Source organism: Heptranchias perlo, chromosome 13 (genome assembly GCF_035084215.1).
Source record: "Heptranchias perlo isolate sHepPer1 chromosome 13, sHepPer1.hap1, whole genome shotgun sequence".
NCBI lineage: Eukaryota > Metazoa > Chordata > Chondrichthyes > Hexanchiformes > Hexanchidae > Heptranchias > Heptranchias perlo.
Genome location: NC_090337.1, coordinates 42,787,797 through 42,803,911, shown reverse-complemented (window position 1 = coordinate 42,803,911; position 16,115 = coordinate 42,787,797). Strand labels below are relative to the sequence as shown.

General features: G+C 43.9%; 1 protein-coding gene across 2 annotated transcripts in view; it reads right to left on the bottom strand.

Annotated features, from left to right (window-relative positions):
* Positions 1–9,389, bottom strand: part of kpna4 (karyopherin alpha 4 (importin alpha 3)) — a 37,322-nt gene extending 27,933 nt beyond the window's left edge. The window contains exon 1 of one of the 2 annotated variants that reach the window (XM_067995368.1): positions 9,167–9,389. In XM_067995368.1, coding sequence (XP_067851469.1) covers positions 9,167–9,226 — 60 coding nt within the window. In that variant the 5' untranslated portion in view covers positions 9,227–9,389. The remainder of the gene's footprint in view (positions 1–9,166) is intronic. The other variant, XM_067995369.1, reaches the window with a different exon arrangement.
* Positions 9,390–16,115: the final 6,726 nt, after the last annotated feature.

Genomic DNA, 16,115 nt, shown 5'->3' with positions numbered 1-16,115 from the left:
TGTCCAAGTTCACATATGAAGAATGGGCACTTGAGGAGGGCACCAGAGGGCTACCAGTGTCTGTAGAACTGAACTCAGCTCCTGGTGACTGGGAGCCTGAAGCAGTTTCCAGAAGATCAACATACCAATATCAAAATAAGTAGTTAGGATTTCTAATGCATTTACTTACAGTTTTAAACTCATCTTCCACCTAACTAGAATGGTACCTATTGTACAATGCTACCAATCAGTTGAAAAACTATAAGCGTATTAAAATTTAAATCAACACCAAAGCAGAAAATAAACTCACTTAAAAATTCTACATGACATTCCTACAAGCAGTATACTAAATCTTTCACCTGGAAGGAGCATTTGGGACCCTGGGTAAGGAGGTGGTGAAAGGGCAGGTGTTGCATCTCTTGCGCTCGCACGGGAAGGTGTTGTGGGGAGGAGAGCGGGTGTTGTAAGAGTGAACCCAGGGTGTCGCTGAAAGGTCAGTATTCTGACGGTACCGCTCCCTCTGCGACATCCTGGTCCACTCTTCCATCACCCCTAACACCCACTCCTCCCCATGGCATCTTCCCGTGCAGAAGCGGGAGATGCAACACAAGCTCTTTCACCTCCTCCCTTCCCACCATCAAGGGCCCCAAACACTCCTTCCAGGTTAAACAGTGATTTACTTGCATTTCTTTCAATTTGGTATACAGTATTCGCTGCTCACAATGTGGTCTCCTCTATATTGGGCGACCAAATGCAGATTGGGTGATCACTTTGTTGAACACCTCTGCTCAGTCATGAGTGTGATCCTGACCTGCCGGTCGCTTGCCATTTTAATTCCTCATCCCACTCTGACCTCTCTGTCCTCAGCCTCTTACACTGTTCCAATGAAGCTCAACGGAAGCTCGAGAAACAGCACCTCATCTTTCGGTTAGACACTTTACAACCTCCTGGGCTCAACATTGATTTCAATAACTTCAAATCATAACCACTGCTCCCATTTTTTTGATGTGGAGATGCCGGTGATGGACTGGGGTTGACAATTGTAAACAATTTTACAACACCAAGTTATAGTCCAACAAATTTATTTTAAATTAAATTCCACAAGCTTTCGGAGGCTTCCTCCTTCGTCGGGCGGATGGTGGAAATTTCCACCATCCGCCTGACGAAGGAGGAATCCATTTTTTTGGACAGCAAGTTCCAATAATGGCTCTGATATTGCCTTTTACAGCTCCTCTAGATCCATCTTTTGTTTCTTTACTTGTCCCATTACCAACTACCTTACCTTGCACCATCATCTCTTTTGTCATTTAATCACTCCTGCCCTCCACCCTATCAGAGGCATTCCCTTTTGTTCTTTCCTCCGCTTTCCCTAGCTCTGTACTTGCTTAAAAACTGTTTAATCTTCAACTTCTTCCAAAGTGTCATCGACCTGAAATGTTAACTGTTTCTTCCTCTATAGATGCTGCCTGACTTGCTGAGTATCTCCAGCATATTGTTTTTATTTCAGATTTCCAGCATCTGCAGTATTTTGCTTTCGATTTAGATTCTCACGTATAGTTGCAGCGTGGAGCACTCCATTGAGAAAGTTCTCCGTCAGTCTGCTCAGCATTATTTCAGGCTTCTTACCTCCAGTCTCTATGTAGTCCGATCACAATCCCCTGCTCCTACTGAACAAGACCCCACCCAACTGAGCATGTCGTTGGCTACTCTCCCCGCCCCCCCCACTTAGCCTGTATATCCCCACATAACTGCTGAGGTGATTTTCTGCCCCTCGCTAAGATTTACCAATTCCCCACCACCAACCCTCCCCCCATCATGCAAATTATAAAGGCAAAATCACAACTAAAGCAAGAGAACAGAGTGTAGAGACGATGACTGAGGAGAAAAGTTTACAACTGAAGCTTTCAACATTAAATACATGCATTTAAAGTTTGATTACAGCTCATGATCATAAATTGGAACAATTTTAACAGCACATTAATTACATTAAATCAACAATAATTTTTGTTAAAACTTAAGTGTAGAACCACTCCTCAAAGGAGGCAAAGAAAGAAATTGGGTGACACTACAGGTTACCTCACACACATCCAGGATGTGGGCTTGAATGAAGTTCAGGCCAATGGGATAAATGTTTCTTCTCTCTGCTGGCTGTAGGAATCTACATGCAATTAGGTTAGATTGCTCAACCCAGTTCCTAACATGCATGGGTTCATTATATAAAACAGGCTGAATTTCCAATGTCATTCAGGTCACAAGGAGCAAAACAGAAAAAGCATATGGATTCAGCATAGGACATTCTTTTAGGTCATGATTTGGGTAGTGCAGAAGTGCAACACATCTATTCAATAACTGTACTATAACTTTCTGATACTGGGTGCCTTAAATGGAAACAAGCTCAGTTCCCAAGCAGCGACATCCCATGCCTTGGTAAGTGCCAATAAACCAGAAAAGAACCAATTCCCTTAGGTAGAGCCATTTACTAACAGTAATGGCCTAATTTAAGGTTTTATTTCCTCCCCTTCCTTTATATCTGCTTGCACCAGAGACAATTTCCTGCCTGAGGGTGAGGAGATAATCTGTTCCCGTGCCGCTACCAAATATTGTTCCTGAGTTGACTATAAAGTTAGCAAGACAGCAGCATATACTGATCTCTCCTCGTATTTACCACCTGGTCCCCTTTGCATCTACCCCAGCATCATGGCAAAGATCTATAATTCACTGTGTTGGGAACAGCAGCTACAAAGTCACATTCTTCCATTCCACGGCACCAAAGCAGTGTGCCACTCAACACATTCTAAATTTATTTATATATAAAAATAAAATTGTACAAAAAAATGCTTGTCAGTTTAAAGTACTAGTCCTTCCTTTCTATCCACATCAGAAGTGGTAAATATCATGTAGTACATTACTTAATAGGCTCACTGAACGATCTAAATTGCTTAAAAGTAGATGGAACATTTGCATCAACTTATATTTTTTCAAGAGTGGCACACTCCCCAATTTATTACATTTTAATCATTCTACTGATTCAAACTGAAAGTGAAAAAGTGTTTGCTACTTGGGATTGTAGCAATCAGTTATAGAGTTGGTGATTCAGGTTGAGAAGCTGAAATTTGCAACTATCTTTTAAGCCTTGACTGATTCTAATGCACCTCAAGAGTCTTGGGGCATGCTCAAATTCTCCAGTTAGGATACTCAAAAATCAAATCCATTATCAGCTGAAACCCTTAAAAGTAACTACTATAGACATAAACGTTACATGGGAGTGATCTTAGGGTTCTCAATATTGTTTTGAACCAAGTGAGACTGGAATGTTACAGTGGATTAAAACTGTCTTCACATATGTTGAATCCAGTCCAGATTGATGGGATGAAAGTATTTTATTGGTTTTAAAGAACCCTATGTGGAGATTCTGGGGAACCTGAAAGTAGTTACTAGTGCACTGGACCCCCCAACACAAAACGGCCATTATATTGGCAGTTTCATTCAAAGGGCTACAAGGAGTGGAAAATGGGAAAATTGACATTGGTGCACTATGGTGTGCTCCTCTAAGCCTGGAATTAAGGCAGAATCGAGTGCTTTGCGCTCTATCGTGACATATACTAGAGACTACTGCAGACACTGGGTATTCAAAGTAGAAGTTTGTTCCATTCCCCAACAGTGAAATCCATCACCACAATGAACAACCAAAAAAAAGTTACAAAATAACTATCCCAGCTTCACACTCATATCATCTGATTCATTGATGAGATCATTGCCCGAGATCATCCATACTATTATTTTCTGAAAAGTTTTTAAAAGTACTTTTTAAAAAGGGACTAATTCTCTTGGTAAGCTATTAAGGCCTGCAATTTGAGCCTGATCATTTTCAAGCCTGTATATTGTACTGTGACGTAAGAATTGCCCATCATCCTAACTGATCTGTAACAGTGGAGCCAATGGATTTGGGGTGGAATGAGAAGTGCACTCTCCATGTTCTGTGTTTCACACTGCATATTTCAGGGATTGTAGTGAGAATCCCTACGTGGTCAGTTTTCGGTAAAATATTAAAATGTCTACGTGGCAAAGAAGCAGAATGCAAAATGGTTAGGAAGGGTTAATTAGTTAGTAACTGAGATTGGTACAGGTGGCCTGGTATGATTGGCCGGAAATAACGTAACCTCGCATGGCAACCTATGCCCGGCTTATGATTGGTGTTGACCCTCGTTAAGTATGTTCCAACCCTATTGATTTGTATAAAAACGTGTGGATTTCTGTATGTTTTTGTTCTTGCTCTGCCAGCATAGAGGGACTTTATCAGGAGTCCAAATCAATGCTGCAGACTAAGAACCCTGCTATTAAAGTTGTGATGAACTTTAAAATGTATTCGACTTCAGTTTTTACTGAACCAGACTGAGGGGAAAGAATCCGGATCGTCAGTAGTACATCTAGACAAAAGTGCCAAAACACCAACATAAACTGTGATACAACCAGATTGTGGAAATTAATAAGCTAATTTATTTCAGACTTCACTAGTAAAATGCCTGTAAATTAAAAAGACAGAATCCTCAGTGATGTATGGATATTTAACCTACCATGACAAACATGCCATTTTTATCAGCTTAGTACAATTCTTCAGGTATTTTACTACCTGTACTAAGAAATTAACATCTCAAATTCATAAATGGTGCAAACAAATTAATTTAAATGCAGCACATGGAAATTTGCAGTGTGCCCAAGAAATTTTAGAATGCCCACCTATTACCAGTTTTCCACTACAAAAGACTCATCAGGCTTTTAAACATGCCTCATGCAAGTCTTCTACCATTTTTTTTACAATGAGAAAGTCCATGTAGGCAGATCAGTACACAAGCCGACGTAAGACACACAGAAAAACAATGTTCTGTTCACATTACTTTCATCAAAACTGAATGTCCTATTTTACAGACCAATGTAAATCAGGATCAGAAATGCCTTGCCTTATATGTACTGAAATGTTTTGACAAATAGCTGTCGCCATTAAATATCCAGTATTAAGTATTTAGTAATGCATTAAATTAAAGCAGTAGTGTGTTTTATGAATTTATATAGCATCTTTCACAACCTCGGGATGTCATAAAGCACTTTACAGCCAATTAAGTACTTTTTGGAAGTGTAGTCACTGTTGTAATGTAGGAAATGAGGCAGCCAATTTGCACACAAGCAAGGTCCCACAAGCAGCAATGAAATAAATGACCAGATCATCTGTTTTGTGTGTGCTGGTTGAGGGATAAATGTTAGCCAGGAAAGCAGAGGAACTCCTATGCTCTTCTTTTAAAAAGTGCCATGGGATCTTTTACATCCGCCGGAGGAGGCTGACGGGGCCTGCACTGAAGTGCCAGCATAGATTATGTGCTCAGGTCTCTGGAGTGGGGCGTGAACACACAACCTTTTGCCTCAGAGGCAAGAGTGCCACCACTGAGCCAAGGTTGACGCTTTGATTGAGGAGAATTCTCTGTAATCACCCACTGAATTGTGTAAAAAAAAGTGCCATGACAGTATGCTTTTGGAGGAAAGCTTACCATACGATAACATTCTGCACGCAAATTTTACCACAATTAAACTTTTCAGATCTGCAAATCTTTGGGTGCAAGTTCGACACCAGAATCCACTGATCTTTTGCCAGCTAGCTAAAATGAACATGTAAACTCATCTTTTATACCAAATATTGGAGTAACCAAAACACTCAGAACAATCTCTAATTAAACTTTCAAATCTTCAAAAAAATAAAGGATATTGTCCCATGCTCTTCTGGTCGGCCTCCCATCCTCCAGCCTCCATAAACGTGAGCTCATCTAAAACTCTGCTGTCTGTATCCTAACCCACACCTAACCTATATTGGCTCCCGGTCCACCAATGCCTCAAATTTAAAATTCTCATCCTTGTGTTCCAATCCCTCCATGGCCTTGTCCCTCCCTATCTTTGTAACCTCCTCCAGCCCTACAACGCTCCAAGAACTCTGCATTCCTCCAACTCTGGCTTTCTTCACATCGCCCACTCCCTTTGCCCCATCACTGGCAGCCATGTCTTCAGCTGTTTAGGCCCTAAGCTCTCAAATTCCTTCTCTAAACATCTCCACCTTTCCTCCTTTAAGGCCCTCCTTTAAAACCTGCCTCTATGACCAAGCTTTCAGTCAATGGTCCTAGTATCCTAATATCACCTTCTTTGGCTCAGCACCAATTTTTGTCTGATTACACTCCTGTGAAGTACCTTGGGATTTTTTTCCAGTAAAGTGTGCTATATAAATGCAAGTTGTTATCATGGTGACCAAGTAGTTCAAAAGGCACAACGTCTGGATACTTAACCAGAAGACTACAAGTTGATCAGCTGATACTCATGTTTGCCTCAGTTGGAAAAGTTTCCTCAGTTCCTCCAGGGAGCTAAACCATCCACTATTTTCTATCGTTCAAGGGTGTTTCCCAATAGTTAACGGCACAGCTACATGCATAGTTATCAATAAATAAGGAAAACATATCCTCACCAGTTTGCTTTAAAATATAATGGGCCAGCACTTACACAGAGCGGCGTAGCAACGCTCACAGCAGCGCCTGCAAATTAAATTAACGAATGCACTTACTGCGGGCTCTGTGGTGTCCACTTGCTTGATTTTGAATTTTTAAAAAAAATGTGTGCTATTAACTCAGCCTCTGAGAAGCGCAAGTTGATGCGCATGTAACAGTCTATAGAAGATACACCCACAAAATCTGTCAGGAAGAGAAGTCACGCCCACAAGCAGACTTCATTAATTTAAAGTTTAAAGTCTTTGTAAATTTAATTTTTAATTTTTTATATATAAAAAGCCAAAGAAATAATAGAATTAAATTAGAGACAGACAGGAAAGTAAAAAATTTATTCTTAATTTTTATTTAAATGACCAAAAACTATTAAAATAAGGAGTAATATGAGAACCCCACATTTTTAAAATTTAATTTTTAGTTGTTTGGTAGTCATCAAGGCTAACCGCACTTTTAAAACTTAGTTTAGACCTGGTATTTTTAAACGTACCTGTTTGGTGGCGTAATTAGTTACTTTCCAGCTGGACAGATGAGGAAGTTTGCGATTTTTCAGTTATTTCAATGATAGCAGCGTGCGATGGCCCTTTAATTCGAAGCTGTCAAATCGCCAGCGAACAACAGGAGCAAATTCACGATTTCCGCGTTTTAGTGTACATGTGCAAACGCGGGAACTTGCTCCTTCGATTCGCCTTTAAAAACGGAGCGTGCTGTTGAGCTCCTCCATTTAGGGAGCAATTCCTGGCTCATCCTGTTTCTTGAAACAAGCTTTATTTTTTCAATTCCATTATAGTGAGCACAGTGTTTTAAAACAGTTGTAAAAGATGTAAAAGACAAAAAAAAATTGTTCCCCAATACTGAACATCCATTGGCACCTATGTCTTTATCAAAAAAAATTGCTGTCCCTTTCCTCACCTCTTCAATGTAAAGAGCAGTAAGACTAAAGAGCACATCCCAAAATTATTTACAGAAGGACCATTATCCTTTACCACCATAAAGTTTGAAAGTGGAAAATTCAAAATCTAAAATATAATTTTCCTTTATGCCTGTCTAAATTTCCAGTTTACAGTTGCAGTCTCATTTTTCTGTTGTGACCACAATCAAGATTACCAGTTTTTAACAGTTACTAAGGCAAACTGTTAATTTATATTTTAACATTAATGTTCATAAACCCAATATGATTCAGCACCAGCTATGTATTTTAGTTCAACTCCACTAAAGCATCAAGTTATCAGTTAATCCTTACCAGTGATATCAGCAGTATTCAATGTTTAAACAAAAATATTCAAGTCAATAAAACAGGTTTTTTGTTTACATGCCCTTACAATACAAATCACACTCATATTTTACTCTTATGTATGTCAGATACTATTTTCTCAGCAAGTAAAAAAAAGTGTAAATGGTTAAAAGCCAACAGGAACCAGAATTAAATTCATGGAGTTACTGTTAGCCTTGTAGGTTTTTCTGGTGGAAGGGGATGGATAAAGAGGATAAAGTCCTGTCATAATGCTAGCCCTCATTATAGCTCTGACACTCATGGGATCCTTCCTGCAATACAAACATATTTTAACTATACTTTCCAGTAATCAATGCAATCATTTCTCAAACTTGCATTGATCATACATGAACACATGATGTACACTAACCGCATCAAAATGATTCCCAACTAGATAAAAATCACCCCATGAAGGACATTACAGTATACATTATGCAAAAGTAAGTGATTTTAGGCACCAAATTCATCTGTTAACTCAAAAGATCAAGATGAACCTACTTGTGGTTAGTTATAATTTCTGTGAAGTAATTTAAACTCAAATTACCTTGCATCACTCCGAGGTATCCATTATTCTTAAAATTAATTTTAAAAACTTTCCCATACTATTTTCTAGTGATTGCAGGGTAATAATGAGAAGTTTAAACGACTTCACAGAAGTTATAACCAACCTGTGCATCATAGCAATAATGCACAAGTAGGTTAGTCTCAATCCTTTGAGCTGAGGTGAGATTGAAACCTTAAAATCACTTTCACGTAACGTATACTGTAATGTACTTCATGAGGTGAGTTTATTTAGATGGGAATTTATATTCCTTGTAGAGTGGTTGCTTCACTACTTGCTTTATAAATATGTATCCTTAAAACAGTTTAACAATTATAATTATTTACGAAAAAGATATGTGGGTGGGAACTAACTAGACTTGGGAGTATTTACCTTTTAATTTGATCCATTGCATTTATAGGTTATGTTCCTATAAAATGCGTTAACAGTATCAAAAATGACGACCTTTACCTGCAATATTTTAAAACATTCACTGTTTATAAATCGCCAGCTTTTACAATAATATAGGCAACTGACACATTTTCCAGAAACCTTTTACTTTCAAATCGCATGAAAATGCTAACTGTCGCTCATAAATGTAGTTAACCCGATTTTAATAAGTAATCCTGAATCCTGCTGTAGAACGAAGTTACTTTAAAGGCTCTTTTTTGACATATCTTTAAACTTTTAACGCATCCCGAGTGGCTGCCTTGCTCACGCCTGGCAGCTCGGTTAGGCCTCACACAGGCCCGACTCGGGTTACTCACAAATTACTAAAGACGTCACAGCGGCGGCACCGCCAACAAACACCAAACGGAACAATAAAAAAAACTCCTTCACCTCCAGATCCCGCCCTTTGTTCTTGAAATTCTTCAGCCTCTGCTTATCGTTGTCCGCCATTGTCTCTCGCCTCTGGAGAAGTAAACTTATTTTTTTTTAAAAAATGACCAGTAATTAAAAAAGAAAGAATAACGAGAAGCTCCAGCACCTGCCTTTCCCCCCACTTTGCTTCTCCGGAACAAGGCAAAATGCCGGTAAAACGCTCAGCCTCGCTTTCACCGCAATAGGCAGCTAGCAGTAAAAAATGCCCTGATTGGTTCGCGACGGCCCAGTGATGCGGTGGGGACAATCGCGGCGCGACGGGGTCATCCGGGCCCAGGGAGGCGCTGCCCTGCCCACCCCCTCCCTAGCAACCGCGTTTTCCGGTGCCATATTGGAGTTAATACGAGTTAGAGACTCTGTCTATGTGTGTGTGTGTGTGTGTGGAGGGGATTTGTAGTTACAGCCAGTCCCGGGCTTGAGGGCGCTGTTTTTTTTTTGGTGCGGGACTGGGAATGCTGTCTTTGACCCGTGCGGTGTGAGCCCCGGAGCAAACTCTTTGTGTCGGTGTGAACGAGGCCCGTTCATTGATAAAACAAAATTCCTATTGAATTCCGAGTTCCCGGATTTGTGGTCAAAGGTCTTGTTTTTGTGATGTCCTGTCAGCTCCCTTCACTTCCAAAAAAAAAGTTTGACTTCTGAATGGTTTTAGTGAATGCCTGAACAGGTTGTAAAGGTGGAATACTAGGTTTGATGCCACTTCTGTACCAGGAATGCCCACCTTGAAGAAGTTCTGCTCTTCTCTCCGAGGGGATTTCCGTTTGTCTCTCTTACCTTGTTCATCTTCATTGTTTTCTGCTTCCTTTCTCATATTTGATCAGGTTTCTTCTAAAACTCACTTTCACAGCAACTATCTCCTGTTCCGACTTATTCCACGTGGATTCCAACTTAAATTTCGCCCTTCATGTTTCGGATCCACCCGTGAGCACAGGTATCGCCATGATATTCAGCGTTCCTCGAACCACTGCTCTTGCCACTTCCTGAGATCCACACTTAACGCCATGCGCTGCCACATGCACACTCTCGACCTCTCTCCAGTAGCACCGACTCACTCTATTTCAGAGTTGTCCTGTTCTGCGGTTCCATTTCATTCTTCGCCTCATCTAGTGCTTTAACAAAAAACTTTTTTTCTTCCTTTCAGGTGTCAAGGACCGCAAGCTTCAACAACTCGTACCAACGCCCCTCCTGATCCTTCTTCCACTTCACTTTCCTCTGATACCATCCCTCCCTCCAATTTCACCCTTTGTCATGTTTTCACTATCCTCTCTGACCTTCCCCTCTCTGACCCCCAGCAATCAGTCCTCAGCAAAGGCCCTAGCTTCATCCCCTTACGCCCCCACTGCAATGAATTTTGAGTTTGACACGATGCTGAGCTCTTTGTCATCTTTGCCTCTGCGCCCACTTCTTTGGCCAGGGATCTCCCCCCTCCCTCCACTCAGAATTTTCATTCCACCTGGACACCTCCCTCTGTTGATCTTTTCATTGCGAGTTGTCAACGTGACATCTGCCGCCTCAATTTCTTTATTCCCCTCACTCACTCTAACGTACTGTGAGCTTGCAGCACTCTGTTCTCTCAGGTCCAATCCTGACATTGTCATTAAACCTGCTGACAAGGGAAGCACTGATGTGTGGTGAACAGACCTCTAACTTGCAGAAGCTGAATGCCAACTCCCCAACACCACCTCCTACCGCCCCTCCCCACCCCGGACCATGACCCCACCACTGAACATCAAGCCATAGTTTCCCAGACCATAACAGGCCTCATCTCCTGCAGAGATCTTCACCCCACAGCCTCCAACCTCATTGTCCCCCAACCCCGCACAGCCCACTTCTGCCTCCTTCCCAAGATCCACCAACAGGATTTCCCCGGGAGACCCATCATTTCAGCCTGTTCTTACCCCACGGAACTTATTTCTTCCTATCTCGACTCTTTTTTCTTCCCTTGTTCAGTCTCTTCTGACCTACATCCGCGACTCTTCTGACGCCCTTCGCCAATTTAACAGTTTCCAGTTCCCCGGCCCTAACCGTCTCCTTTTCACCATGGATGTCCAGTCCCTCTACACCTCCATCCCCCACCGGGACAGTCCGCGGGCCCTCCGCTTCTTCCTTGAACGGAGGCCCAACCAGTCCCCATCCACCACCACCCTCCTCTGCCTGGCTGAACTTGTTCTTACGTTGAACAACTTCTCCTTTAACCACTGCTCCCATTTTTTTGGACAGCAAGTTCTGATATTGCCATATCCAGCTCCTCCAGACCCATCTTTTCTTTCTTGTCCCATTACCATTCTCGTCGCCTTGCACCATCATCCCTTTTGTCATTTAATCATTCCTGCCCTCCACCCTATCATAGACCTTCCCATCCATTTTTTCCTCCCCTCTCCCTCTTCCTTGGCTCTTCACTTGCTTAAAAACTGTTTAATCTTCAACTTCTTCCAGTTCTGACAAAGGGTCATCGACCCGAAACTTTAAGTGTGTTTCTTTCTCCGCAGATGCTGCTTGACTAGCTGAGTATTTCCAGCATTTTCTGTTTTTATTTCGGATTTCCAGCATCTGCAGTATCTTGCATTTTATGTTTAGAGATATGGGGCTCGATATTAGGAGGGCTGCGGGTTTGCGGCGGGGGGGGGGCGACTGGGCGCATGGGTAACGCACCCGGTGAAATCAGTCTGCCCCGTGCGCGATTGCAGCCTAATTGGATCCACTTACCTGGTCTTCCGGGTTCCCCGCTGCTGAGCTGCGCTTCGGGCGGACTGCGCATGCGCAGTAAGCTCTGTCAGCTGGAGGAGCCCTATTTAAAGGGGCAGTCCTCCACTGACTGACGCTGCAAGAAATAGGAAAAATTACAGAATGGAGCAGCCCAGGGGGAAGGCTGCTCCCAGGTTAATGATGCCTCACTCCAGGTATCATTGGATGGGGTGAGGAGGAGGGGGAGGACAGAGATCTTCCCCTTGGCGGGCGGGAGGAAGCGGCCTGCCTCTGCCACCAAGAAGGCCTGGCTCGAGGTGGCAGAGGAGGTCACCTGCACCACCAACATATCACGCACCTGCATACAGTGCAGGAGGCGCTGCAATGACCTAAGTAGATCAGCCAAAGTGAGTACACTTATTCATTCCCCTACACTCCGTCTGCCACATCACCGCCCCCACCCCACATCTCCTTCAGCACTGCCAACACTACTCTGTCACATCACCCCTCACACCCACTCAAAGCTCATCCTCATCTTACCTGCACTTACTCACCTCGCCAGTACTCATCCCGCCACTACCACTCAACCCAATCCTCATACAATCTCATGGCTTTATCTCATACTCACCCTCTCATGCATCTCTTTCACGATGAGCCTCACTCAACCTGCCACTACTTGTGCTGCAGCCACAGGGCATGCTTCACATATGTGCAGTAGGCAGCGTAAGGCAAACATGTGAGCATGAAGGGGATGCACAAGGGTGTTTGAGGGTTTGTCATGGTTTTTACTTGTATTTAATTTCTGACCAACTCACTGGCACCACTACTGCCACGTCTTTACAAATCTTGTCTGGTTTGTGCAATAATGCCCTTTCCTGAGGATCACAATGAAGACCCACACCTGATGCCACCCATTGTGTCACTGCAGAGTGGGTGTAGGTGTATTTGCAGGGCTCTTTTGTGCAGACGACTGAGAGACGTCGGCGATGTCCCTGGTGGCAGCCTGGAAGGATGCGGAGGAGAAGTTGTTGAGGGCAGTGGTGACTTTGACAGCGACAGGTAAGAAGATGGTACTCTGGCCAGCCGGGAGCAGCTTGGCATGAAGGAGGCTGCAGATGTCCACGACTACATGTCGAGTGACTCTGAGCCTCCTTGTGCACTGCTGCTCAGAGAGGTCCAGGAAGCTGAGCCTCGATCTGTGGACGCTGTGGCGAGGGTAGTGCCCTCTGCAACGCATCGCTCTCTGCGGTTGCCCTCCCTCCTGCCGTGCAGGTGGATGTGTCACAGCATTGTGTTGTGGAGCTCCCCGTGTCAGAGGTGGACGGCGTGAATGGCGAGGCTGGTGATGCTGTTCGCCCTCCGAGGAGGTCATGACTGCAGCTACGGCGGCCCCCATCCGGAAGATGTACATCTGAGGGGGGGTCCGCAAGGTAGGTACATGTGTCTGGACCCCGGGGTAAGTGTGCAAGTTTGTGAATTTGATTGTTAGGAGGAGGGTGGTGGAGGCCAAACTTTGTCCAAAGTGACAGAGTGGCCTCCTGCAATGAGTGAGGGTCTCCCCACCCCCACCCCCACCCCCACCCCCACCCCCACCTGTCAAATGGACCTTTGCAGCTGCCATAGGCTGATAGCTGCAACACGTCCATTTCAACTGGGAGTGTCTCCCCCAGTACGGGAAACAGTCCCAGTTGTTTCTAAAATCCCACCCCTCCTGAAATATTCCCTTAATCAGGTCTGTTAACGACCTGAAATAGCAGAATAAATACTGTCAAGTGGCACCCCGCCAGCTTTAATTGCCTGCGGGAGTCCCACATGCGGGGGCTGCGCGCACACGTCAGCGCATCTGTGGGGAACCCGGAAGTGGACGGGTTGGAGCCGGGCTCCCGACCCCCTCCGGGATTCCCCGATTTTTGGAACCCCCCCCGCCAGGACGCACCCGATAGTGGGTGCTAATATTGGGCCCATGGAATGTAATAGTCGAGATGTAACAGTATTTTCCCTGTTTCAGATAGAGGCCAAACATCACTCATGCTTGGCAGAAGTCCCTTGCCTTAGCTTTTAATTCATACAGAAAGCATTGAGGCTGATTTTAACTCAGCCCACCTGGTATAAATATGGTAATACCAGCTTCAAAATGGTGCCAGAATTTAAAAAGGAGCTACTTTTTTTAATGGCTTCAACCGTTCACATGAAACAACGTTATCGTCCAGTTGTTACCCAATACTGCTTTTCATAAGTGATCTTTCATAGTATCATAGTAGATGCAGCAGAGGAGAAAGTCAGTCGGCCCATCGTGCCTGTTCCGGCTCTTTGAAAGAGCTATCCAGTCAGTCCCATTTCAGCTACTGTAGTAGTCCTCTGTTCCAATAAGGGAACTTAAAATGCTCGTGGTCAGCAAACTCTAGAAGCTCAGACCCAAGAGGGTCCGGCTGCTGTCGGAAAATTTCAGCCCAGCTTGCTTCCTGGCACCTGGGTCAGCATTTGTAGATGTGCTGTCATCCTGAGAGAGGACAGCATGCACTATTTCCTTAATGCCACTGCCATGGGGTTGTGGCTCAGCACTCCATTGATCTGCAGGAGAGCAAACTGTATGAGGTATATGATGCAATCAAAGCCCCTATCCATGTGATTCTCGGCCTTTCCAGACTGCTGCAGAGTGTGGAGGCCACAGCCAGAATGATAACAATTTGAGTTTCAATTAAAGCTGCCATAGCTGGTGCCAGAGATTCATGAAGTGCGAGCCTCTCTGCAGCTTCTGTAGAGGAGACAACATGCTTCATGGTAGACTGCAGAGTGCTCATACCTAGTGCCAGAACAACACACAAGGTGGAGATTGACTCCTTTGTACTGTCAGACACGACGCAGCAGCTCGTAGGCAAATTGTCAAATGCTTCGAGCATTTGCTGTTGCACGTGACATACTTCTTTTAAATCCTGGGCCACTAATGTCTGCATCTCTGCCTTCTTCAGCAGAGCTTGGATCTGGGCTCACCCTCCAGCCAGCTGTGGCCACAGCTGTCCCTTCCATGACTGCCAGCTGCTGCTCATAAGTGATGTGAGAATCACCCTGTGCACATCCCTCTAGCTCACTATCTCTCCTACCTGGGGTGCCAATTAATGTGCTGGTGCTTGGGAAAGATGGAGTGAGTGATGGTGCATCTTTGTGAGGCTGGTTCTCCACGCCTTCTTCGCCAACAGGGCCCAAGTCATGAAAAGGACTTGTAGAGAGGAGAGAAGGACAAGAGTCAGAAGGCAATTGGTAAGTTAAGGTGCAACAGATACCTGGCCACATGAGGCAGAATCAAGTTGCCATGCTGCCTGAATGTGTTTTTGCTTGAGGAGCGAGAAAGGAAAGAAAAATACTCAGAGTCCTGCTCAACACATCCTCCAGTCTCTCCATCTCAACACTCTTAGAATCTCCTGCTCCATTGCGCTGAGGGTTTGAAGGGAAGCTGGCCCTACTCCTGTTCTGGTCCTCTCCCTTGTGTTGTGTGACATCTTGTTCTGCAGAAGGATGGGGAATGAATTAATGAGTCACTTTACAACCTTCCGGACTCAACATTGATTTCAATAACTTCAGATCATAGTCACTGCTCCCATTTTTTCAGACAGCAAGTGCCATTTACAGCTACTCTAGACCTATCTTTTGTTTCTTAACTTATCTCATTACCACCATCCTTGCCTTGCACCATCATCCCTTTTGTCATTTAATCACTCTTGCCCTCTACCCTATCACAGACCTCCTCCCCCCACCCCCCCACCCCCGCTTTCCCTGGCTCTGTACTTGCTTAAAAACTTTAACTTTTTAACATCTTCAGTTCTGACGAAAGGTCTTTGACCTGAAATGTTAACTCTGTTTCTTTCTCCAAAGATGCCGCCTCACTTGCTGAGTTTTTCCAGCATTTTCTGTTTTTATTTCAGATTTCCAGCATCCGCTGTATTTTGCTTTAGAGAGCAAGTAGTGAGCAGGATGGGTATTATTCAACTTAGTTATGTGAGTTCAATCAATGATACTAAAACAATATGCTCACAGGCAAAGTTCATTTATCAATAGCGTCAATACCGCAAATAAAGCTAAGAATTTACAACCAGGCCAGCATGGCCGGGGAAATTATGACTTTCAAGTTACAATTCTTGAGCGCAATCATCCAGGGTCAAATCCAAATTTGCGTAACAAAACGCTGCTTTAAACACCTGTGTTTCTTTCAAGATTCTTATCAAAATGC